At 39.6% G+C, this 26,058-nt stretch overlaps 1 protein-coding gene and 1 long non-coding RNA gene across 2 annotated transcripts in view; one reads left to right on the top strand and one right to left on the bottom strand.

The window, feature by feature from the left end:
• The window catches only part of tent4b (terminal nucleotidyltransferase 4B), a 35,014-nt gene that overhangs the window by 7,362 nt on the left and 1,594 nt on the right, over positions 1 to 26,058 (bottom strand). The window contains exons 2-8 of the mRNA XM_003224002.4: positions 13,266 to 13,389; positions 10,794 to 10,840; positions 8,198 to 8,318; positions 5,413 to 5,520; positions 3,395 to 3,523; positions 2,888 to 3,101; positions 60 to 186 (exon numbers count right to left, since the gene is read on the bottom strand). Coding sequence (XP_003224050.1) covers positions 60 to 186; positions 2,888 to 3,101; positions 3,395 to 3,523; positions 5,413 to 5,520; positions 8,198 to 8,318; positions 10,794 to 10,840; positions 13,266 to 13,389 — 870 coding nt within the window. The remainder of the gene's footprint in view (positions 1 to 59; positions 187 to 2,887; positions 3,102 to 3,394; positions 3,524 to 5,412; positions 5,521 to 8,197; positions 8,319 to 10,793; positions 10,841 to 13,265; positions 13,390 to 26,058) is intronic.
• LOC134293664 (uncharacterized) lies at positions 7,252 to 15,225 on the top strand. Its single transcript, XR_010000610.1, has 3 exons — positions 7,252 to 7,299; positions 8,515 to 8,600; positions 14,910 to 15,225. It is a non-coding gene; the product is annotated as an uncharacterized LOC134293664 (long non-coding RNA).

The raw sequence follows: 26,058 nt of genomic DNA, 5'->3' as shown, positions 1-26,058 counted from the left end.
TTTAAAAGAAAAAAAAGGTAACGCTGGTAATGAGTCGAACTTGAAGAATTTGTTTTTACCTTTCACTTTCGTTGTTGGGGTAATATTTCGCTATTGGTGATACTGCATGGCTCAGAACAACATATGCATAATCAAAGGCCTGTTTGACTTGCATGGCACCGTAAGAACTCCTCCCGACATCATTACCTGAAGAAGGGGGGGAAAGCCAAAGTGGTCAAAAAAGAAAAGCAATGTCTATGAATAAGCATTCCTGCTAAACACTGTCAGAAATATTAAAAACTAACTAGGTATTTTTAATTACCAAAATGTGAGTCAAGCACTGAAAGAGTTAAATGGATGCAATGACTCAGTAAACGCTGTAAATACTATAAATAAAAGCTGAAGTTCAATATAAACAGGTGTGCCTGTAGCTTAGTAAGCCTCAGTGTGAGAAGGACTAGTGTGAGAATCTTCGGTGAGAGAAGCCCCAGGTTGAAGGCCTCGTGTATGAAGCTCCAGTGTGAAGGCTGCTGTGTGTAAAGCTCCTGTGTGAAGCTCCTGTGTAAGTTCATTGTGAGAGGAGGCTCTGTGAGAGTGAAGCTGTTTATCTGCATGAGAAAGAAGCCCAGGGTGGAAGCAAAGAAGCAAGTATAAAGGACTTCAATTTCCATTATGGAAACCTTGGTTTTGTAAATAGTGCAACCATATTATTTTGCTACCAAAAAAACCTCTTAAGGAAGAGAGAACATTAGTCTGTGTGTTTTTCTTTTTTTATCACTTTTGGCTACTGGTGATGGGTCACGCTACTGTACATTTATGGAGAGGGTCTTTTGTTAATAAGCCCACTTGCCCAACAAACACCTCCATATCTAGCTAAAAATAATGCAAGGATAATATAATCTTAATGCGCGCGTGTGTGTGTGTGTGTACATATATATATACCTATATATATATATATAGGTAAAGGTTCCCCCTGACATTAAGTCCAGTCGTGACCGACTCTGGGGGTTGGTGCTCATCTCCATTTCTAAGCCGAAGAGCTGGCGTTGTCCATAGATACCTCTAAGGTCATGAGGCCGGCATGACTACATGGAGCACCGTTACCTTCCCGTCGGAGCGGTACCTATTGATCTACTCCCATTTGCATGTTTTCGAACTTCTAGGTTGGTAGAAGCTGGGGCTAACAGCGGGCGCTCATTCCGCTCCTGGGATTTGAACCTGGCACCTTTTGGTCCGCAAGTTCAGCAGCTCAGCGCTTTAACGCACTGTGCCACCAGGGCCCCATATATATATATATATATACACACACACACACACACACACACACACGACTTCAGGATTTATGTTTTCCTTAGAGGGGTAACAAAGGGACGAGGGGCAAATAAAACATGTTTCTGAGTAATAAAGGGATGGAATCCATTCAGATCAGAGCCATTTTTTTCTTTTGTCTGGAACTGACCTTATAAAAGGCCCACTACTAAGCAAAGAAATAAGAAGCCAACCAATAAATTCTTTCTTGATTCTCATACTGTGCCAAACTATGGCTCCCTGATATTGTTAGACTACAATTTCTATCAGCTCTGACCACTGAACGGTGGTGGCTGGGGTGATTCAAGTGATCGTTCAAATACTAGTATGTATTAATTAAGCTTCCAAGTAATGTCTGCAAAACAAATGCGCAGCCCACAAACCATTGGTTTTAGTGATCCGTAACGACAGAAAGAATGCAGCTATGGCACACTGAACTGTATTGGTAAACAGACACAAGATGCCTTAGTAACGTCACATCTGGGTTGCTGCAGTATGTTTTAGCTGAAGCCAAAGGGAGCTCCAATTAGTCCAAAATGCAGTGGCCAGATTGTTAATTGGAATCATGTTGCACCCTTTGCTGAAACAGCTGCACTATTTTTCATTCGCCAATTTCAAATCCACCAACAACCTTTAAAGTTGAGAAGAAAGCTCTCTGAAAGACAACATTCTTCAGAATGAAACTGACCACTCAAGAAAGCTATGGACATGTAGGACCAGGGAGTGGCCTTATTAATGATTATGAATAATACCTAAGTGCTGTGGGCTATATTCTAGAGCAGTGGTTCTCAACCTGGGGTTCTCAGATGTTTTTGGCCTACAACTCTCAGAAATTCCAGCCAGTTTACCAACTGTTAGGATTTCTGGGAGTTGAAGGCCAAAAACATCTGGCGATCCCAGCTTGAGAACCACTGTTCTAGAAGAAGACAAAGGCAAAACCACCTCTGAGGATTCCTGACTTAAGAAAATCTTATGAAATTCATGGAGTTGCCCCAATACAACAAAAACAAACAGACAAAAATTTTCCTTTTAATGAGAGATTTTGTATGGCAATTTTGCTCATCATCTTGAGCCCTCCTATGGGATTATTTTACAGGTGATACTTTATCTTCTGCAATATTGTATTGCAAAATATATTCTTGACTTTAATATTTTCAGTATTTTGATATTTATGTTGTTGCCTTCTGCTCTGTTCGTTTTATTGCGGTCTGCAAACTAGAATTAAAAGCAGCCAGAGACAAGTTTACAAAACAGAATATAACAGCATAAATGCCATCTACTCTTAGTCTCATTTCCTTTTTACCTAACTTTTTATTACTCTTTCTTGTGGTTGTCGCACTTTGTAGGAGAGGCAAAGATACACAAGATGGAGATGAGACTGCCACTTTATGGCTGGTTTAACCATATATCACACAGAAAGGGTACAGTTATCACATTAATTCCACCGATAATTTCTAAAGTGTTTTATTATTCATAAAAAAGGAACTGATCCGACAGTATTTTCCAACTACCATTTCCTTAAATGTAACATAATATACAAAGAAAGATATTTAGGAATTTTGACTTCTATTCTACATATTGTCTTATGACACTTTAATACCTGGTTGCAGTGGGTCTTCAATATACAGCATAGATGGCCTATAACCATCCAACATGTTTTTCTGCACTTCATCTTTGGCCACATAGGACCCCCCGTCCTTTATTCGGATTCCTGTTTTCAAATAGTTGAAATGACGTCCGTACAACTCAAAAAATTCTATTAAAAGGACACCATAGTTGGCATTGGGGTTGCAAGCGTCTTCTCTGGGATGTAGCTGGTGGAAGAAAAACCACAACAAACGTTTTAAGAAAACCTCTGATTTCTTTACAGTGTCTTTAAAAAGAAATTTGAAATGGTGAACTGCAGGAATGCCAGTTTGACAGCTACAAAAATACTCCACCAATTTACTCATGTCCTGTAATGCAGACAATACAAAATCCTTCAAACCTTTAAACCAAATATTTCCTACCCCTGGATAAAATTACAACTACAACATGAGTTTTATCGTTTACTGTGCTACATAAATGAAATTAAAAAGTCTACTCAGAGAACAATTTCAGAACATACCTGGAGGAAGCTGACAGCCATTAAAAAAAGACTATAAGATCCAATTCCACCTGTGAATACTTCATTGAGGTCCCTCTGTAATAAGAACTGTTTCAGTACTAAAACTAGATATGGCAATACAGGATATTTCTGGAAGAGAAAAGGACATGAGAATCACATTTTATTAATATTACTTCTCACATGAAAACTGTAAGTGTGTGGCATTCTATTACTACCGTATTTACTCAAATCTAATCCTTACTTTTTGGCTAAATTACCTTCCAAAAATTAGGGCGCGCATTAGATTCGCATAACATGGTAATCTTAGTGCTGAGCCAAAGCAAAAGGGGAAGCCACGTCAGAAGCAGCTGGAGCTCCTATTTGAGGAATGTCATCTCTTATTCAATTGTCATGGCTCAATGCTATGCAAGGATAAGATTTATAGTTTGGTGAGGCATCAGCATTCTTTGGCAGCCCCATGACTCCATAGCACTGAATTAAGGCAATTAAAGTAGATTCATTCTACAGCATATATGCACCCCAAGGTTTACTTTTCCACTGCTGAAAGCTTTGGTGTTCTAAGGAAGGAATTATAACTTTGCAGACACTGTATTGAACACCTTTTTTGTCCAAATTAGAAAGAGTGCACTTTTTACCGCTGAACATTACATTAGCTAGCAAATACTTTTTTTTGGTTTCAGAGTTTTGAAAATTGAGGTGCATATTAGATTTGATGTTGCATTAGACTTGCAGAAATACAAATAGTTTGCTACCAACAAAGAAATTATTTTTTCTGTTCCCACTATTACCAAATATAACTGTCAGACTGCAATTACTGAATCAATGACAATTTTTCTTATGCTGAACCCTTTCTGGTTAACATTGTGTGTTTGATCTATAGACACTGTGTTTATTCTAGAGATGTGCACATAATAAAATTAGCTGAACCACAGCTAACTGTACAAACACTGACTAGTGTTAATCAGTTGCAGTTATTGTTCTGATTTATGATCCTGAGACAACAGAAGAGCGTTACTGATAGTCCTTCCTGCTTTCAATCTGAGGTCCCAGTTTAGCAACAGAGCTGAGCTGGAGGACACAGATTCCTAGAGAGATATTCTCTACAGTAAAAAAGTAGATTTTTCCTTTCTTTTGTGGGGGTCTTGCATCCCTAACTCCCAGAAAAGTGTAGGGCCTGCTGTACTTTGTTTCTTACCTTCATGTATTTTGCTATTTTACCTGCCTGTTTACAATTCCCCTGAAATTTGTGGTACACAAATCGATTGCTAATGTGCAATTATGTGATACACTGAAGGGCAAAGACTACTTGCATGAACTGGGCAAGCAGACGTCAGCTCTTAAAAAATGACCACTGTAGAAAACTGCTCAAAAAGCCTCATTTAACACTGCTGAGCATATGCACAAATGCAGGCATGGCCTCTAGTGCCCTCTACTGGGACCAATTAAAAATAAAGACAATTGGGGAATGGTCCTCATTAGTCTCCATGGCTTTCCTCACTGATCCAGACCCCACCACTGACAATTATTCTATAATACACTTCCCTGGCAATTGTCAACAGGTTCACGTTCTTCTATTCCCAGAAGAAGAGGTATCTGAGAAGACTTTCCCTACTTCATTTACGCTCAAAGGCTCTGATTTGAAAAAACGGTCTCTCACCAAATAACAAGCTGCTCTTGGCCTAAAACAACAACAACAACAACAACAACTTTCTTTTTATACTCCTCCACCATCTCCCCAAAGGGGCTCAGGGCAGCTTACATATGGGACAGAAAGTCCAACAGACATAAAAGGAAACAATCCATTAAAATAGAACCACCACTAAAATAAAATAAAAACATTATAAATACAACAATATGTATACACATAATTAAGCATAAGAAAAACAGCAATATTGAAGCACCATCAGACCATGTTCAACAAAAAACCAATGACTATAATTACAAAATGGGAGTGACCAGGCTATAAAAGGGTCGGGCATGGGATACTGCAAAACAACAAATGATAATTCATCACGAACCTTAATAAAATCTTTGATGAGATCAGCAGCTTTTACACCATTCTGTACATTGAAGCTGATATCAACTTTGACTTCAGTAAAGGAATCAGTGAGCTTAATTATAGGAACCTGAGGGAAGAGGGGAAAACACATTGATTTCAAAGAAATTGCTTTTTTAATTCTGCTTATTCTTAGTCCATTACGGCCCCTACTTAAAATGAAACAAAACTATCTTCACAGAACTTCTGTTAATAAGAAGTTGTACACAGCACTTGAGGGGTAATATGTACCTAGGCACACAGCTATTTGTTTTAATCCTGAACAGACAGCAGGGGGAGATAGACGACCAAAGAACAAAAACAACTCTTTGGAAAAGGACTTTAATTCTTTTAAAAAATTAGAGATGCACTTCACAAAAGTGAAAATGTACTTTGAAATAAAATTCTGTTCTAAGGAACTGAAAAAGAATATGAAAATTATAAATGTACAACGAGTGGTTTATGAATCATATTCAGATCTTCACATTCCAATCTATTAAGGATTCAAAATATCTTTTTGAACCAAAAGAACTTTGGTCCAAAGAATGCCATATAATGATCATATATACTTGCATATAAGTTGATCTCATGTATACGTTGAGGGTTGGTTTGAGACCAAATATATGGATTTTGATATGACTTGTGGATAAATCTAGGATGATTTCACAAAGGGGGAAAACATCAGCTTTCACTATCATTTTCCCAACTCTGGTATTTAAAAAGCCCTTTCGTCACTTAACACAAAGTTAGGGTACAGCAGTAACTCTGGTCAAAAAAGAAACCATTCTCCTCTCTGAGCCAAGTGCTGAAAGGTGAGAGCTAAGTCCGTCCTGGATGAACCCAAAAGAGCATCAACACTTTCTACTTTTCTCAGTTCTTCTTTGAAGGGAAGCAACAAAGAGCCTTTTCCCACCCAGGCATTCAAAAAAGTCAGAGGTGATGCAAAGATAGAGAGGGGAGAAAGGATTGGTGCTTCGAGACTAAGCGATCACCTTTCGCCGCTCTCCTCAAAGAAGGGGATGGTTCCTTTCTAGATAAGAGTTAAAGTGCAGCACTTATACTGATCCGTGGATACGACGACACAGGTTTTCTAGGTCAATCTGTTGACTAAAATTTCTATACTTATACATACCGTGTTTCCCCAAAAATAAGACAGTGTCTTATATTAACTTTTGCTCCCAAAGATGCGCTAGGTCTTATTTTCAGGGTATGTCTTATTTTTCCATGAAGAAGAATTCACATTTATTTGTTGAACAAAAAATGAACATTATATACTGTACAGTACTGTACTCACAAACCAGCATAACCAGACAAACTGTGAATCTTATCAAGAATTTGTTACTACCATTATTTCCATGTACAACACTCTGTGGTATGTACATTTACCAATCCCACATACTCTGGTGTTCTGTTTGGCGGGCATGATTCCAAACAAAAACTTTGCTAGGTCTTATTTTCAGGGGAGGCCTTATATTTAGCAATTCAGCAAAACCTCTACTAGGTCTTATTTTCTGGATATGTCTTATTTTCGGGGAAACAGGGTAAGTATATATAGTAGACTGATTTGACAAGACATGTTGAAGGTGGACTTTGAACAGAAACCTACCATCCCTAACCCCGTAACTCAAATTCTCTCTGCTGCGACATTACTTGGGAAACAAAGATGATCCCTAAGGGCAAATTTGCAAAATACAGTAAGCCAGGGATTGTCTGATGTTCAACTGTTTGCAGTGGAAATGGCTACATAAATGATGGAACTTTGCTCCGCAGGTGCAGTGGCATGTTGCCTGGCAGCAGAAATCTTCCCTTCTCTGCTTTGTTCATTCCAAACAAAGCCAAGGACAAACTGGATTGCTTCTTTGGCAACAAGGTATATTAAATGATTTGCAACAATTATGTATCAGGAAAGTGGCTCTAGTGGTTCTTCTGGAGAGAGGGGAGGTCTCAATCTTCTTTGTCTCGCCTTCATCAATGTTACTATTGTAATGATTTGCTGATGATGTCTTTCAACAAGCTATTTAACACATTTCTTCTGCTTGGAAAATGGTTTGCTATCAGAGGAAGGATATATAAATCTTCCATGACTATAAATAACTTGGAGACATATGTCTCATTTCATTTTAAGGGCAGAAGGGATCATGAATATTGGTAGAAGCCCAATCTTACTTGGTGCCTCCATTAAGATTTCCAGTTCATTAATATATCAGTTACTCCTTTCAACAGGTAAACAGGATCAGAACAGCCAAAAAACATTGACTGATTTGACAAATACAGGCAGTCCCCAAGTTACGAACACCTGACTTTCAGACAACTCATAGTTATGAACGGGTTGGAGACAACAGGAAGTGAAAGAAATTTACCCCTCAGAAGCGAAATTAACCCTTGAAAAGGTTCATCATTGGGAAAGGTTTCTCAACTGAAGCTTTAGCACCAATCCTTACTTCCACAAGCCACATTTTTCAAAATCCAATTCTCACAAGGACAGAAAGTGAGGTGATATCTTCTGAACGGGGCACAGGCAGCAAAACAAACTTCACAGGGGTGTGAGCCGTTTCCAATGCTATCCACATACACACATACACATACACACACACACACACATATGGCTGGAGTTCCACTTTTAAAATGCACCTGTTCAGACTTGCATACAAATTCAATTTAATTTATATGTTACTTGGGGACAGTCTATAGTTCTGGGTAACAAATAAACTTTTCAGAATGCCAAATTTTGGTTCAACAAAGAATAGGAAGAAGAAGTGATAACTTACAGTCGCTTTGTCTAGGACCTTTACCGAACCTTTATCTGCTACGTTGTGCTTTCGGAGAGCTTCTTCTAGAGTCCATAAAGGCAATGTCTCCCATTTTCCAAACACAACTAAGTCAATATCACTGAAATTAAAAGCAGTCTATCAAAAAAAGTGCAATTTTTAAAGACATCACACCGATCATGTTTACGTCCTGTACATTAAAGAGTGGAACCAAACTGTTTTAATGATACATTGTAAGCCTCCTTGCTTTCTGGATCTTATTAGGCAAACAAACTTTGAAACTGTTAATCTATTTCGCTATTATGTTATTTATATAGCAGAACCCTGATTTTGCAGCCACCAGAGCAGAAAATTGCAGGCAACACATCTAGAACAGAAAATGTACAGAAAAAGAAAAAAAATAGTAAGTCATAAATGTAAGAAATATATTACTGTGTGTGTGTATGTGTGTTGTTAAATATGATCAATGTATGAAAAGTTAATGTTGGGGAGTGCATTTTACAACCTCCTAAACCTCTAACCCCTATGAATGTGAAGGTCTGACTGTATTGCATTATTTCTTTGAACAACATTATGAAAAATAGAAAGTTTATTTATTTATTTATTTCAATTATTTCTATCCCGCCCTTCTCACCCGGAGGGACTCAGGGCGGCGTACAATTGGCAACAATTCGATGCCGATACATCATTAAAAACAACAACATATAAAAATACAACCAATTAAATACAGTATAAAATATAAAACATAAAACGTGTTTAAAATCCGTTCGTCCAATATCCTCCAACTTTATCCATATAACAATCTGGGTCGTCTTTATCATTTATTCATTAAAAGCCTGGGCACAAAGCCATGTTTTAAGGCTTTTCTAAAACTCAAAAGGGTTGGGGCTTGCCGTATATCTCTGGGGAGGGTGTTCCACAGCCGGGGAGCCACCACCGAGAAGGCCCTGTCCCTCGTTCCCACCAGCCGCGCCTGTGAGGCAGGCGGGACTGAGAGCAGGGCCTCTCCAGATGACCTCAGGGATCTTCCTGGCTCATAGGAGGAGATACGTTCGGACAAGTAGATTGGGCCAGAACCGTTTAGGGCTTTATAGGTCAAAACCAGCACTTTGAATTGGGCTCGGTAGCATATCGGCAGCCAGTGGAGCTGGCTTAACAAGGGGGTGGTACGCTCCCTGTAAGCCGCCCCAGTTATTAGTCTGGCTGCCGCCCGTTGTACTAGTTGGAGCTTCCGGGCCGTCTTCAGAGGCAACCCCACGTAGAGAGCGTTGCAGTAGTCCAAACGGGATGTAACCAGAGCGTGGACCACCGTGGCCAAGTCAGACCTCCCAAGGAACGGGCGCAGCTGGCGCACAAGTCTTAGTTGTGCGAAGGCTCCCCTGGCCACCGCCGAGACCTGGGGCTCCAGGCTCAGCGATGAGTCCAGGATCACCCCCAGACTGCGAACCTGTGTCTTCAGGGGGAGTGTGACCCCGTCCAGCACAGGCTGTAACCCTATTCCCTGTTCAGCCCTGCGACTGACCAGGAGGACCTCTGTCTTGTCTGGATTAAGTTTCAATTTGCTCACCCTCATCCAGTCCGATACAGCGGCCAGACACCGGTTCAGGACCTGAACAGCCTCCTTAGTGACAGGTGGGAAGGAGTGACAGAGCTGGACATCATCTGCGTACAGATGACACCGAACCCCGAAACTCCGGATGATCTCTCCCAGCGGCTTCATGTAGATGTTAAACAACATGGGGGACAGTACTGAACCCTGCGGGACCCCACAAGTCAATGGTTGTGGGGCCGAGCAGGTGTCCCCCAAGGACACCATCTGGGACCGACCTTCCAGGAGCCCCATCCCGGCAAGGCGCCCCAGAAGGATACCGTGATCGACAGTATCGAAGGCCGCTGAGAGGTCCAGCAGAACCAGCAGGGACACACTCCCCCTGTCCAGCTCGCGGCGTAGATCATCGACTAAGGCGACCAAGGCTGTCTCGGTACCATGCCCCGGCCTGAAGCCAGACTGTGCCGGATCCAGATAATCGGTATCTACCAAGAATGCCTGGAGTTGTGCGGCCACCACACGTTCCACGACCTTGCCCAAAAAGGGGAGATTGGAAATAGGCCGAAAGTTCTCCAATTGAGTGGGGTCCAGTGATGGCTTCTTCAACAGTGGTTTGATCACAGCCAATTTGAGGCTTGCTGGAAATATGCCTTCCCACTCGGCCAACCCCCCTCTGGCTTCTCTCACCAGCCAGGATGGGCAGGGGTCTAGGATGCATGTGGTAGCCCTCACCTCTCCAAGCACCTCCAAGTTTACTCCTAATCAGAAAGGGATCATAGAACCAGCAACTGAGATCGAAAGATTCTTCTGAGCACATTGGGCCTATTAAGCTTACATTCCTGTGTGAATAGAAGTGCTTTTTAGCCCTTAAGAGTGAATTTTTCCAGTTATTTTACTTGTTGAATTATTTCCGTTCTTAGAATATAAATAAATAAAGTATAAATGAATGCATAAAAGTCAACTTCAACATCAGGAAGGCAGAACAAAATGTATGCTACCTTTAGGCCCAAGTGAAGATACACATGTAATAATGAAGTCACTACTCACCTAGTAGGTAAATATAAACCAGTCTTAAAACTTCCAAATATTTGCACCTGGAAAAAATCCCAAACAAGCAGGAAGTTAAAAGCTTTCACCAAAAATACATGGAATAAATATTTGGTTAATACTGATTGTTGCTGCCCTCAACTGGTAGCCTTTGGAAAATATAATACTGTACAGTAATTTGATCACTATCTCACACAATTATCCAACTTCCAACTCCTAAAAGGTTAATCCTTCCAAAAAGAACCTTTGATAAAGAGCATCCAACAATTACAATTTTTTACATTCTAAAATGTAAAAATGTTCAAAACTGGATAATTACACCTAAAATATAACAAAAATCAAAGTTTACCATTAAAAACACATACAGTTTTAGAATTTTTAGGTGAAAAATACCTAAGTGAAAAGAAGGAGAGATATGTCACATCTCTTCAGAACTTAAAATTCACTCTGCTCATGTTACAATACAGCAATTCAGGTGTATACTTCCAATTATAGAGTGATTTTATCTATTCTTCACAGCTTGGAAAAAAAATACTTTTTTGGACTGCAACTCCCAGAATCGAGTTGGGAATTTTTGGGAATCATAGCAAAAAAAATAACATGCCCAAGCTGTTTTCCAGTTTTGACAAATGACACAAAAGGATGTAATTCAGATGTAGACCTGGGTTTAATTCTTGACACTTTGTTTAAATGGATCAGGATGTGGGACGAGAATCAAAGGCAGCAGAAAAGTGCTTCCAAAGAACAGCCTTCAGCATGTGCAGAACTCCACCTTCAGCTCACATTTCTAGACAGGCCTTATATTCGTATTCAAGAAACTGGAAGGCATCTAAAGCCATGCTAACTAACTGTGGACTCTTGGTTCTTCTCAAGACAATTTACTTTCTTTGACCAAATGAATTAAACATGCTTTCATTCCTTCACGGCCGTGATGTTCCAGCCCCGAGATAATTAAAGCCGCACACAGCCACTCTTATGGTGAAGTCCGGTTGGTGCCAAGAACAGTTCTCACTTACTAGGAATGTTTCCGTCTAAGCACATTCCCTGGAGCCATAGAGCCAATGACACAATTGCTGGCTTCTATAAATAAAATCGTAGTTCAAGAAATGCGCTCTTAACACCAATTTTGCTTCATCCTTTCCCTAAATAGGTTGCTTTTGTTTTATTTATATGCAAACTGCAATGGATTTTCCAAAAGATCCTTCTCCATTAAAATTAAATATCCAAAATCTTTCTATAAAGCATGCAGAATCAGAAAGCTTGTCTACAGAATATGGGGGGGGGGGGGGGGGGGAAGGAGTAATATTTGAATTATAAAATTTAATTGGGAAACTGAGAAATTTGCATTGGCAACGAGGAAGCGGGTTGCCCAGGTTTTCCTCCTGCTAGCTAGTCAAAAGGTTCACTATAATTTTTTAAGCCAGCAAGCAATTAGCTGAGTTTTTCAAACAGTTTTTACAGCAGGCAGCAACTGAGCTCAGGCAAAAGCAACTGCTATTCAGTTGCCTAATTTTGCTTACTTAGTTTGTACATTGCCCTTTTTCAAATCCCTACAGTTACAGAACGCGGTTCCAAAGCTCACCGCAGCCAAAACCCACTCTCATGTTTGCTTTAACATTATTCTGGGGAGTTTCCAGGTCTCTCCCCTCTCAGTGGGGCAGTCAAGAAGACTGTAAACTGCAAGGAGTGAAGCAGAATCCAAACACTATTATGGGACAGGTGTAGACCTACATCCTCTTTCTCTCATATTTAGTACATTAGTCTTGAGAATTGATCTATACCATTCCATTTATCAGTGGTTTTAGTTATTCACACACAGACATGAGTGTATTTGTCTTCATTATCCCCAATAATACAGTACAACCTGCAGGGGATACATTTCTAAACTTACTGTGGAAAACAGTGCATAATAGCAAACCCTACTGAAATGAACACCTTCCGCAGGAAGTTACCATAAGGACATCCTGGAGGACCTAGAAACCCTACAAAGGAATTTTCTAGGTCCTTGAGAGAACATTCACAGTAGCTTCCAGTGAAAGCTACCAAATTGCTAAAGAGGACATACTTTGTAAGACAGACAATAGATGTAATTGTGGGTATTGGGTTGTACTGTATTGATTTTAAAGGGTAAATGTACAAGCAGTGAACATATGTATTAAAATTATAAAATGTTATGCAAATCAAACATACTTTCATTCCAAGATTTCAATGTTCTACACGTAGATGTGATTACTTTTAACTAATCATGCACATTCCCTATATCCTCATGTATAAGTCTAGATATTTTAGTCAAAATATCAACCCCAAACCTCTGAGTTGACCTATCCAGGGGTCAATGTAAGCACTGATCCATAATTTTGTCCCCAAAGCCTGCCCTAACTCATACATGCATATATACAATACATCGGAAGCCATACAGTAACATCACATCACCCACCCTAACCCCAATCCCCAAAGTATGCTTAATCTTACGTCTGCATTAGGCCAGAGTTCCTTTATAACATTTTCTATCCTATTCACCACCTCCATTCGCATCCGCTGTTCTTCGGGTCTGGGAGACATATACTTGTAGAAGTCATTGATCTCTTCATGGAGACTGAAAAAAGGAGAGCGATGAGTTAGACAAGCTGGGGAACAATATGAGAAAAAGGCTTTGAACACTGTGATATTATGCAGAAAGACATCCAACCGAACTTCACAGTATCCACACACATCAGTCATGAAAGCATCCATTTTTAATATATCATTTCCTAGAAGCAAGTCAAACATTAGCTGTGTTCCACATAATTATAACACTAATGATGGAGATATAGAAATATTCCTTTATGGCACAAACAGTAGCTTGGAAAAATTCGAAGTTTAATCAAGTTTTCATGGCTACAGCACAATTACTGGAATCTATGGATATGAATTTTTTTTGAAGGTGGAATAACTACTTTTAATTTTGTATTGTTTACTTAAATTTAAACATTACTAGCCTTAATAAATCTATTCCTCCAAACCAAGGTAAAGATTCCCTAAATCAGTGGAACGCACATTGATCTGCTAAATTCCCACTGGTTTGCTGTATCTGATCTATCTTGAACTAACAACTGGAATCAGGTCATGAAATGGCATGTAGGGGAGTACAAGAAATTCCAAAAAGGGAAGTGAAAACCCTTTCAAAAAAGGTCCAAAGCACAGAAACCAAGCTAATTTACCAGCAAGAAATGTTTTGCTCCACATTTAGTATAAAAACGCTCACTGAAGTTCTCAGTTTCTTTTCTGTCAAACCCACATCATTCTAGGAATATTATTATGGGATAGGCCCACACTTATTTATTGGTTTATATATATCTTTCCCTCTATCCAGAAATGTAAAGTGGTATACTATAAAGGTTTTCATTGGAAAGAGAAAGTACTCTAATGCAAAATTGTAATCAAACAGCACCCCAGATTCAAGCAAACATCGCTTGAACTTCTAAAGCCGCCTAGAAAAAAACCTCCAATCATTTCATACTCTAGTAAATGTCACAAGCCTGTCAACAGCAGCAAATAATTGCAGCCACAGTACAAAAAAAGGGTGTATATGAAAATGTGATTTCCATCTAAGATGTATAAAATGCTGAGAAAACATGACAAGCACATTCTGATAATTACGTCGTAAAATTTGAACAAAAAATATGATTGAGGAGCCAAACCAATTGAACTGAATTGGTGCCTGGAAGCAGTTTCACTGTATGTGTGTGTGTGTGGGGGGGGGGGGGGGGGGAGCTATGACTTTTAGGTTTGATTCAGACAATATCCATCTAACACAGCTAGAGTAACTCTGTCCAGATATATAACTGAAAACGTATTGATGCAAGACAGAGGAGGAAAGAAAAAGATGGAGCTGATATCAAATAAGAAACTGAACAAGTGCACTTAATATCCACCACGACTTTGTCCTTCGAAAGCAAAATTCCTAGAGCTCAGCAAAAATAGGTGAAACAGACACATGGATATTATCTACCAATCTGCTCTGTTCATAGTTAGGAGGGAGGTGGATGACATGCCAATTCATAAAATGAAAAACAAAGTGTGGAGGTGAGGAGCTAATAATCTTCTTCCACTTTTTTGCCATTTTATGCCCTCCAGGATCCTCAAAACATGGATAACCTCAGAAATGCAGGAGAGGTCCCATGATAGCAGATAACCCAGCAAGAGAATACAAGGAGCCCTTGCTTCAAAATCCCAATTTCTGACGGTTACCATGGATAAACACTAGTGGATAAACACATTTATTCATTTGTTTTTGCACCAGCCTCAATCCATTTCCCTACCTCATCCAATCCAGAAGAACTAAAGAAAAAACTCAATAGCAATTCAAAGACTCATTAAGATTTTAGACATTCAAACAACTATTACAAAAAAAGCCTCCTTTTGATAGAATTTCATAAAGTTTCTCACCCTGCCTTTAGTACAATGTGATCTCTTTTATAGTGAACCAGTTTACTACACTTTAATTCATAAAAAAAAGAACATAGACATGCTGGGCTGGGGAGACGGAAGGAGCCTGCAAGAAAATGTCAAGCCAATATGGCTCCTGAAGAATACTGATCAGGAACTGTAGAGTATCTCAACTGTTTCTTACAAACTCCTTATAAAGCCATTATCTCTTATTCTATAGCCCCTTAATTAGGACCAAGCACTTTCCTTTCCTTACAAGAATCATTTTCCTGTGAATTAGGAGCTTAGTAGCCCACGAAAATGCTAATTATTTTTCATGCTACTGATTTCAAAAGGCTTTCTGAAGGCCGAGGGGGTCTGGTAATAAAAAAAGAATGGCCCTCACCCTTTTAAGAAGACACAAGTGGAATTGTGAGAGGAAGGGTGTTCCTCTGGAAGCAGTTTCAAATACACACAATGCAAATGTACCAATACCTTTCCAAGGCCAGACCCTTCAAAGAAAAAAAAAAAAAGCACTGCCACTGTGATTCAGAGATGTCCTGTATAGTATAGACTGAAGGCTGACCTCTCCAGATGTTACATGGAAGGTCTCGTCCCTCCCTTAACAACACTTACATCATCACTGTATTTTTTTTAATGGACAGCTCACATAAAGCATGTGGAAACTGCTGCTCTCAATGCCCAGGCAACACTCAACATACTAATACTGTAGTATTCATGACTGGAGGTTGAGAATATACAGTGAGCTTTTTGTTGGGATTATGCCTTTCGGTTCTCAAGACCAGTTCTTCATAGACCTTGACCTTCAGAGATCCCAAATAAATTAAACTGAGCTGGGACTGGATCCTACTTAAAGCAACTGAACTTAGGTTAGATACAAATAACTTCTTTTCAGTGGGGCATAGGGAAAATCAGGAAAGAGTGAGTCAGTCTTTTAAATATTACCCAGAGATGTACTTTCACCCATAGAGAAAGCAAAAAATTCCACATGTCATAGTAAGAAACATCAAAGATGGCACTTTCAGCTTCTGTTCTTGAGTCAAGCTAGAACAGTAGTTTTCAACCTGTGAGTCCCCAGACATTTTGGCCTTCAACTTCCAGAAATCCTAACAGCTGGTAAACTGGCTGGGATTTCTGGGAGCTGTAGGCCAAAACATCTGGGGATCCACAGGTTGAGAACCACTGAGCTAGAAGCAACAACACATCTTTCACTACTCAATGCAAGAAAAGGGTTTGTTTACTTCTCAAATAAAATTTGAGGTATAGTTTGGAGATGGACCCATGGATAAGTAAACCTGCCCATTTTTTGAGATCATCTGGAGAGGCCCTGATCTTTCTCCCACCAAATGTACCTGTACGGATGATAGAACAGAAGATCAGGGCCTTTCCGGAAGATCTCAAACCATGGGCAGGTAGATAAGGAAGAATATGTTCCTTCAAATAATCTGGATAACATGCCAAACCGTATCATACGACATATAGGGCAATGGAAAATGTTTATCAATTACGTGAAAAACACATGAAAAAGAGCAGATCAGAGTTATTTTTTGAGTTACTCATCTATCTCATAGCCATGTCACAATGTCATTAAAATGGACAAAATCACTGTCAAAATGTAATTATGAATTAGTTATTTGCTACAACCCAATATAGTGCTACTGTGGGGTATAAGGTCTTAGTTCTGCTTCACTGGAATATACATTGTAAGGCACAAATATCAACTTTAACATTGAATAAAAGTTGAATAGCAAAAGTTGATGTGTCAACGTGACTGGATGGAAACTATGTGAGAGTCTGAATTGGCAAATTCCTAATATGTGGCACACCTGAGTATTAGGAAAATTGCTAGCTATCAATTTGCCATCTATAAAACGGAACTAGTATTCTCTTTTTATAGTGAAACTATATTGATTGTAAAGCACAATGAAAATTAGAAGGTTGTCCTTGTAAAAGCAAGTAAATTAGGGGGTGCTCAAAAACAGCTAGAAATCTGGGTCAGGCAAAGGCTTTTGTGCTTTGCTGTGTTTCCATAATTCATGGCAGCTGCTCTTTCACCTTCTCCAAGTTAGGGCTAGAAACTCAGAAAGTAAACCCTTTGTTTTACTTTCTATGGAGAAAAAAAGGCAAGAAGCTGACTTTCTGTGTCCCTCTGGACTTAAGAGCTGTAACAGAGAGGTAGTGTATCTTACTGTTTGTCCAGCTGGACAAACAGACTTTGCTGTTAATAGAAAGAGAAAAGGTGAAAGAAGAGACAAGAACAACAACCTGTAGATAGCATTTTTATATCAGGTGGACATCCGGAAGGAAGCATACTCCCAGGTGGAGGATTCTGCAAATGTAAAACATGGATAGCAAGATAGTTGTCTTTAGACACATTACTCATAAACCTCAAGTCCACTGCTTTAATTCAGCTTATGAAGAAAACATATCACAAACATTTTAATACCTTTCAATATGCAATAGTAACTATAAAGATACTCTATGTAAGACACTGTACTCCTGTAATTTAGGACTTGCCTGATGGCAGACAAAAAACAAATGATGGCAACATAATATTTTGCATGATGACAGTTATTTTAAGAAATAACCTCAAACTGATAGAGGAAGAAACAAGGAAAACACAAGAAGAAAAAGCAGATCCGTGGCCAAAGCACTTGCTTCCTAATGTGCCAATCTCTCAATAGAATTATCCCAAAGCATTCCAGGCATAAGCAGGATACATTCTGGAGCTGACTCATAATTACTTATGATATTAGAATAAACCAGCCAGTTTTCAAGTATCCCATCACTCTCCAGGGATCAGGATTCAAACACGTAAGCTAAAAGTTCTCAGTTTTAAAGATGCTGGGCACCTACTTCCAACAGGCCCAATAGTTTCCTGTTACCAACTGGCTGTAGACATGCCCTTCAGAAAGAGATATGGCAAATTTCTTCATACCTGGATATAAGGTCAAGCAATACATAATTAGACACCAACAACTGGAGAACTCCCATTTAATTCGGAGCAGCTATTGAAGAGGAAGCCCCTATAATCCAGAGCGGATTTATCTCCTCTGCTTGGACATGATATTCAAGTATTGACTTACTTATTTAAAAACCCAAACATAGAAATAAACTTGGAATAAAAGGGTGGAGAAAGACAGCCCCTCATTTCAGACTTCAGCTCCCAACCTTCTCAATTATTCTTGAGACAGACAGAAGCAGATCAGTAGATCTGATTTTAATTGGTTTTGTAAAAGCGTGACTGTAACAAATAGAGGAGAGCCTAAACATACAGGAAACAAAATTTCAAAAACCCAGTGAATGAAAAATTAGCAAGAATTGTCATTCAACATAAATTCACTTATTCAACTCAAATCCACTCTTCTAAAGTTGACATTGCATATTTAAAAAGAAGTGGTTCCCGTGCTATTATACAGAATAGAACACAAACAGTATTTTACCCCTTTCATGTACACACATAAAGGAATCAAGGTTATGATAAATATTCCTTTATCAGCAAAGCAATAGAGTCAATTGAGGACTCACACAGCCTGAAATCCCCAACTCTCTCAACCACATCTATTATCGTGATGCAATATTAATTTCATTCCCTCAGTGCTGTGATGATCTCCTGAATCGCAATGTTAAGGAATAATAACAATGCAGTGGTACTCATCACTTCATTCATATACATATTTAAAAGCACGTCTATAAAGAATTCCTATTTGGTAAGGAGCAATAACAGACAACTGTTGCTATCATATGAAAAATGTCAGCCTTCCAGGGATGTTACTGCCCTCTTCACCTGGAACATTATGATAAAGCAAGGTGTGTATAACAATATGATATAGGACAGAAGTTCCCAACCTTTTTCGAGTCGCGAACCCCTTCATAACCTCATTAGGGTTGGGAACCACTGATATAGAAAGTATTTTACTGCGCCATGTGACTATTACAAGGAAACATCTAATGAAGTCTCAAGTCTGCAAGTGTTCACATGGGATCTATCTGCTTTAAGTAGGAAGCTTTACCATTGACAACACCAGCATATCAATTAAATCTGCAAAAGGATGTAAGAGTATTGCTTCCACTGTTGCCACCAGTCCACAATATTCTATCTTCTCTCTTACTTGCTAGTGAGATAGAGACATAATTCAAACTCACTGCAGTACATTATTCCAGATACTTCACAGCAAGTTGAAAAATGCCCTTTTGGCCTCCATCTGTGATACAAAACATGGCTCAATAGCTAGGACCAATGCTCAAACTTTAACCTCACCTGAGAAGAAACTGCCCACTGTGACCCATGCCTATCATATGCTCAAATTACACCAATGAAATTATAACACTTGACACAGGACTGTCGAAAAAACACTTACTTGATATAATATGTGTTTTACATTTTCATCTTTTCCTGCTTCAGAAATGACAAAAATGACACTGTGCAACTGTCTTTGACTGTAGTTATATGTATAAAACCCTGCTTGTACAAAACTATGGCATTTTAATACCTTTAAGGCTACAGTTATATGCATCAAGCTCTACTAAACAACTGGTAACCTTTTTAAAAAATTAATAAGGTACTACTGTATTTTAAATGGCATTCTCGTCATAAAATGTTCTAAAAAGTATTTTATGAAATTATAATATCTATAAGTAACTTATATAACATAGATTGTTTTTAAAATAGCAGGAATTTACATTTCTAAACATTTATTTCTATTTAAATGCAAAAAGCAGCAAAACCTCAAGTATTCAGCTACTTATGCAGTTGTAATAGGATACATAGCAAAAAGAAAATCTACACAACTTTAGAAGTATAGCATTATCAGATTGGCTGTAATTGGCTAGCTGAAAGATGACAGTCTACAAATACTTTTGGGGCCCAACAGTAAGAATGGATTAGCCAGAAACCCAGGCACATATAAAAGGATTAGAAAATGACCAAATTAATGACAGGTCAGGTAATTCAGAATCTCCTTGACATTGAGGACATACATGGCAAGCACACAGAAAACTCAACATCGTTCCCTCTAATGGTGAAATGGCCATCATAGCTCCCAATACAGCAGCAACACTCAAGTTATGCAAAGAAAAGGATGGTTTTGGGTTAGGTTATTAGAAGAAACACTATACAGTACATGCAGAAAATTATTTGTATAGTATTTGTGTTTTATTCTTAGCAAAAGGATTGGGGGAGGGTACTGTGTTATTAATTTCCACTAGGCTGTTTTTAATGGTTCTACCCTTTGGAAAAGTAAAAGATCATTTGAAAGAGTAATTAATACAGGAAGATTTTTTTTTGTCATCTCAAACAAAGAACTATTTAAACTGTGAAGGAATCAAAACAGTAGTATCTCGAAGAACCAGGAATTAGGATCCAAGAGACTGCAATTTAAGGGTGGAGTACATGGTCTGCAGGCAGGAGGTCTCAGTTTTAATTTATTGTGTCTTTAAGCAACATAATAAGCAGGGAGGAAATAAAAAGATATCTGCCTAAACTCTTTTGCTCATCAACTCGGACTAGAGTCACAGCTAGATGTGCCAACAGTTCAATCAATAGTTTAATCTTGTATATGCCTGCTTTTTTCCCCTAATGATAATGATAATTTCCCCCAGTGCTCCCAAGTGTTACAATGAATGGGATTAAACTATCCACTTGTCACACATCCTGTTGTATATTGAAAAGTTCAGGGATAGCTGCCCAAGAGTCACACTGGAGGCCCCAAAGAATCCTAGAAAGAACATATTGATCAAATCCACAAAAGTGAAACCTGCAAATACAGAGGGGTGGCTGTATATGTGTTGATTATATTTATTATGAAGACAAAAAAAGCTTCTTTCACAAGCCAAGTTTTCTCTAGATAAGGGAAGTTATTAGAACAGGACATTCAGGTTGACTAAGGAGTGAACAGGGGAGGAGGGGATCTGTTTATCTGTTGTCCTGGTGACTTCTGCAGGGATCTAACAAAATATTGCGGGGCCGTATCGTGAAAGGTAAAAGTTAGAATGGAATATGTAAAAACACAGAACTGGGTGTTATTGCTGCCTGGACATGTTCTTTAATCAAAGATACATATACCAAGGGCAAGAGAGTTCAGAGATGACAAAGGTCAGCCCAACAGCAATAAACCAGATTTAATAGAAATAGTATCTCAGAGTATACATTAGGAGCATTTAACATGCAACACTCCACAGATGACTATGACTCTTTTTTCTCTGAGTGTAATTTTATTCTTCCAAAGTATAATCCAACTAGGTCACTCTGAGGATCATGGCACAAGCATGTGGACAAAGTTGGCTGTCCAACTGAAGCTAGATTTGCAGGGATGCTATTCATAAAAACAAGTTCTAAGTAAAACTTTCTGGAAAATGTAAGTGTACAGAAATTACCCTATGTAACACGATTTTTGTTCCTGGGTTATAAATGTCATTTTCTCATTGGTTCTATCATAAGAACATGGAAATATGCAGCACATTTTGCTATAGTTTTTCCATGAATATATCACAGTATCTTAACCAATTCAACATAGATTCTGGCAGCCACAAATACGAAGTTTGTGGAATAGAACAACTACTTTCAAAGTAAGTACCGCATAATTGTACAGGAAAATACTTTCAAAGTGAACAGATTTTTTTTTCAAATTTTGTTACATAGTGTTATTAGAACTGAGTAAGGTGTTATACAAATAGAACTCTATTTGAAGGTGTCAACTGGAAAAGTAAAATTAAAAATCAAGTTGCTTCAATGAATATTGTACTGACAAATTTTACATTACTGCAAAATTACCTCAAAATATAACAAACTGCTACAGTTAAAAAAAAAACTATCCAAGTATCAGGATGCTTGACCACTTCCCAGTGGACTTTTAATGTGAATAATGGAGAAGAGATAAGCAAAATCAACACAGGTGCAGCACGGTATATGGGTGGGATATTTGAATGGATCTTCAAAAACGTTACAAATGTTTATTAATTGAAGTTTAACATGCCAAGGAGAAGCTATGCATCAACTGCAGAGAAGACTTCCCTCCACGCCCTTCTTGCTCTGCACACAAGCACATTTGTATTCAGAAAAGCACCTACCTCTGGGGATCCCGCATAATGAAACAGCACCAGTGACAAAGATCCTATTCAAAAAAGAATGTGGACCTTTCACATTAAAAAAGAGGTTTTGAAAGCACCAACTTGAGGTGATTTCTATATAAGTGTCTCCGATTCACTGAACACACCAAGTGTATATACTATGCGTTTTATCAGGCACTGTCTGTGCAGTATGCTTCCTGCTCCACGTGTCGGAGCACATGCTGCGACATCACAAGGATCAGAAGGTTCAAACCTGAGTGTATCCTTTTGTGCAGCATGTGTCCTGGTTACATATTGCACATTTATTCATTCTTGCCCTCTCTACAAGCAAGTGCACATTGAGACAGATCCCTACCTTTTTCCATGCAAAAAAAAAAAGCAATGACAGGTCAAAGCAGTGTGAGTGGAGGACACACTCCTTAAAAAAAACTAGTCTAAAGGTACAGAATATGTAAAGGGTCCCCGCACACACACAACATATGCACCTACATTACAAAGGAGAACATACGAGGGCTATCCAGAAAGTAGATTATGTTTTGGAATTAAAAATGAACAAAGTATAGGAAAAAACACTTACCATATGCAATTGAAAACCACACCCAAATACCACTTCTCAACATAGTCGCCATTCAAATCTAGGCACTTATCATAGTGATGAAGGAGCTTGGTAACTCCTTCCCCACTAAACTCTGCCGCTTGCGTCCTCAACCAGCCAGTCACCCCTTCCCATAGCTGTGCATGCTGCGTTGCCAGCCACCCCCCCCCCCCCCCAATTGTTGGAATGAGGAAACAACTCCCACCCAAAAGACTCCAGAACTTCACGTGTAGCTTCCTCTCCAGCTCATTCATCACCCAAACCAAGGTTATCCTCTTTAAATGCTGTCTGGCCATTTTAGCCCAGAAACATGTGTTGCTGGAAAGAAGGGCATGCCCCCATCTGAAAGACAAACCTCACTCTATGCCTTAAGAGGATATTGTCAACCCTCCCTCCAAAATAACAGAGAGAGAAGTCTGTCTTTCAGATGAGAATTGGGAACATGTTCTTGCTTCCCACGCCATGTGCTTCTGGGCCAAGACCGCCAGACAGCATTTTAAAGAGACCATCTCTTATTCAAATGCATTACTACACTGCAGGGAAGAGCCAATGCCACAACGTTTGTGGATAAGCACTTCTAAAGTTTCGTTTTCCTCTTTCAAGGCATCATCACCCAGCCACTCCCATCGGCTATCAGCGAAACTTTCCACTGTAAATTTGAGTAAAGATCTTTAGCAAGTGACAAATCTGGCTCAACATGCAAACAAACCCTGTACATTCCAAGTACACAGCAGGTCTTGCACATCTCTGCAGCATGAAGGCCTTTCACAATGTAAAGTATTAAGACCAGGCACCACTGCTTTGTGCAGGAAAGTCTCACCATGTATTTCTATCCCAACCTAATTCCCCTCATCTAAAAGTCTCTTTACATTACCTGTATAGAAAGTGCAATTGCTGTTACTTCTGCAACACAAATTAAGCTTGAATACTGACTGATTTTCCACACCTTTCCAATATTTCTTGATGCACATGGTTCAAATCTGGAAATATGTTCTGGATCTTAAGAGATCAACCCTTAGATCTCTCTGGGTTTGTGTATATTGGAAAGTGTAGGACATCACTTATGTACACACATACATACAAAAGACCTGCTTGGATGTTCCTGAACAGAACTGCCTGGCCACCAAACATGTGCGGGAATGAAACGCATTAAGACATTTAGGTCCAAAGATACCAAAACAGGTCAAGAGTGCAAAACAGCTATATAAAGGGGACCACTTATATATACACACACACTACAGAGAAAATGCTTGTATGTGCCTGAACAGAACTGCCTCAGCACCAAACATCCTCAGCATCTGGGATGAAACCCATAGATCTCTAGGTCCATGAAAATGGGGAAAGGACATGAAGCCACCTATATAAAGGGAGAAAAGGTACAAAACTACAAATATATACATATGCATGTGCACAATACACCAGGCATCCTGGGCATCTAGAATGAAACTCAAGGGACTTTTAGGTCAAAAGGGGTAAACATGGGAAAGGAATGCAGAACTATCTATATAAGCAGGGAAAGGATGCAGAAGCACCCATAGATACGTACACAAACACACTTGCAAGTGCTTTAAGAGAACTGCCTTAGCACTGAACACAAACCATCTTCGGCATCTGGAATGAAACCCATAGGACCTCTAGGTCCAAAGGGATAAAAACAGGTAAGGGGTATAACACCACCCATCTATACATATGAATACAGAGAGAACTTGACTGCATGTGCCTGAATGGAACAGCCTCAATGCTGAACATTTTGGATGAAGTTCATGGGACCTAAGGTCCATGGGGATGGTGATAGGGCATGAAGCCACCTACATAAATGGAGAAAGGGTGTGGAACCATGAGATATACATACATGTGTTGCATGTGCCGGAAATGGAACTGCCATGGTGCTGAATACCAAGCATCCTGGACCTCTGGGATAAAACCCATAGGATCTTCAGGTCCCAAGAAACAATAACAGGTAAAGGGTGTGGAACCACCCATATATGCATGATCATGTGCACAACCATACATGTGCCTGAACATGTCTACCCTGAACACCAGGCATCCTGGGCATCTGGGATCTCTAGGTCCAAAGATATAAAAACAGAGTACAGGTCAAAGGGTGTGGAGCCACCCACGTACACACACACATGCTTGCACGGGCCCCAATGGAATTGCCTTCTTTTGCATCTGGGGCGAAAGCCATGGGACCCCTGGGTCCAAAGGTGTTCCTCCTACGCAGGAAGTTTATCCGCCTTGGCTTGGAGCCCTTGCTCTTGGGGATCAATGAAGTACAGGCCATCCCAAAGTTGCAAATATTTGACATACAAATGACTCCTAGTTAAGAACGGGGGTGAGACAACACAAATTGAGAGAAATCTACCCTTAAGAAGGGAAATTAATTCATGGAAGAGTTATTGTCATGGGGAAAGGTGTCTCAATTGAAGTTTTATCTCCAATCCCCCTGCTGAAGTAGCTTCACTAGCTGCCAGTCAGTTACCTGACACAATTCAAAGTGCTGGCTATGATCTTTAAAGCCCTAGACAGTTCAGGTCCAAGTTATTTGGCCGACTGCATTCCCTTGTACGATTCTGCCCAGGCCCTGAGTTCCCCTTCAGGAGAGGCCCAGGTTTTGGTACCACCTTCATCTCAAGCTTGGTTGGTGGGAACGAGAGAGCTGGCCTTTTCGGTGGCTGCTCCTTGACTCTGGAACCCCCTGCACGGGGAAGTCAGAATGGCTCCCTCCCTGCTGTCTTTCTAGGGCCCTAATTATGTGGTTGTGTAGAATGGCCCTGAGTTCATACTGTCATATATCTCAATTCGAAGCAAATATTGTGGGATTTCCTGCCTTGATATTCTGAGCGCCCTTCCACACAGCCCTATATCCCAGAATATCAAGGCAGAAAATCTCACAATATCTGCTTTGAACAGGGTTGTCCAAGTCCACACTCAGATAATGTGGAATTTTCTGCCTTGGTATTCTGGGATACAGGGTTGTGTGGAAGGGGCCCTAGTTATATGGTTGTGTGGAAGGGTCCTGAGTTCATACTGTCATATATCTCAGCTCAAAGCAAATATTGTGGGATTTCCTGCCTTGATATTGTGGGTTATATTTCTGGGTGGAAGGGCCCTGAGTTCACACTGTCATATATCCCAGTTTGAATGAGATATTGTGGCATTTCCTACCTTGGC

The sequence above is a fragment of the Anolis carolinensis genome, unplaced genomic scaffold (genome assembly GCF_035594765.1).
Source record: "Anolis carolinensis isolate JA03-04 unplaced genomic scaffold, rAnoCar3.1.pri scaffold_9, whole genome shotgun sequence".
In the NCBI taxonomy this organism is placed as follows: domain Eukaryota; kingdom Metazoa; phylum Chordata; class Lepidosauria; order Squamata; family Dactyloidae; genus Anolis; species Anolis carolinensis.
The sequence above is the reverse complement of the archived record's forward strand: the minus strand, read 5'-3'. Positions and strand labels throughout refer to the sequence as shown.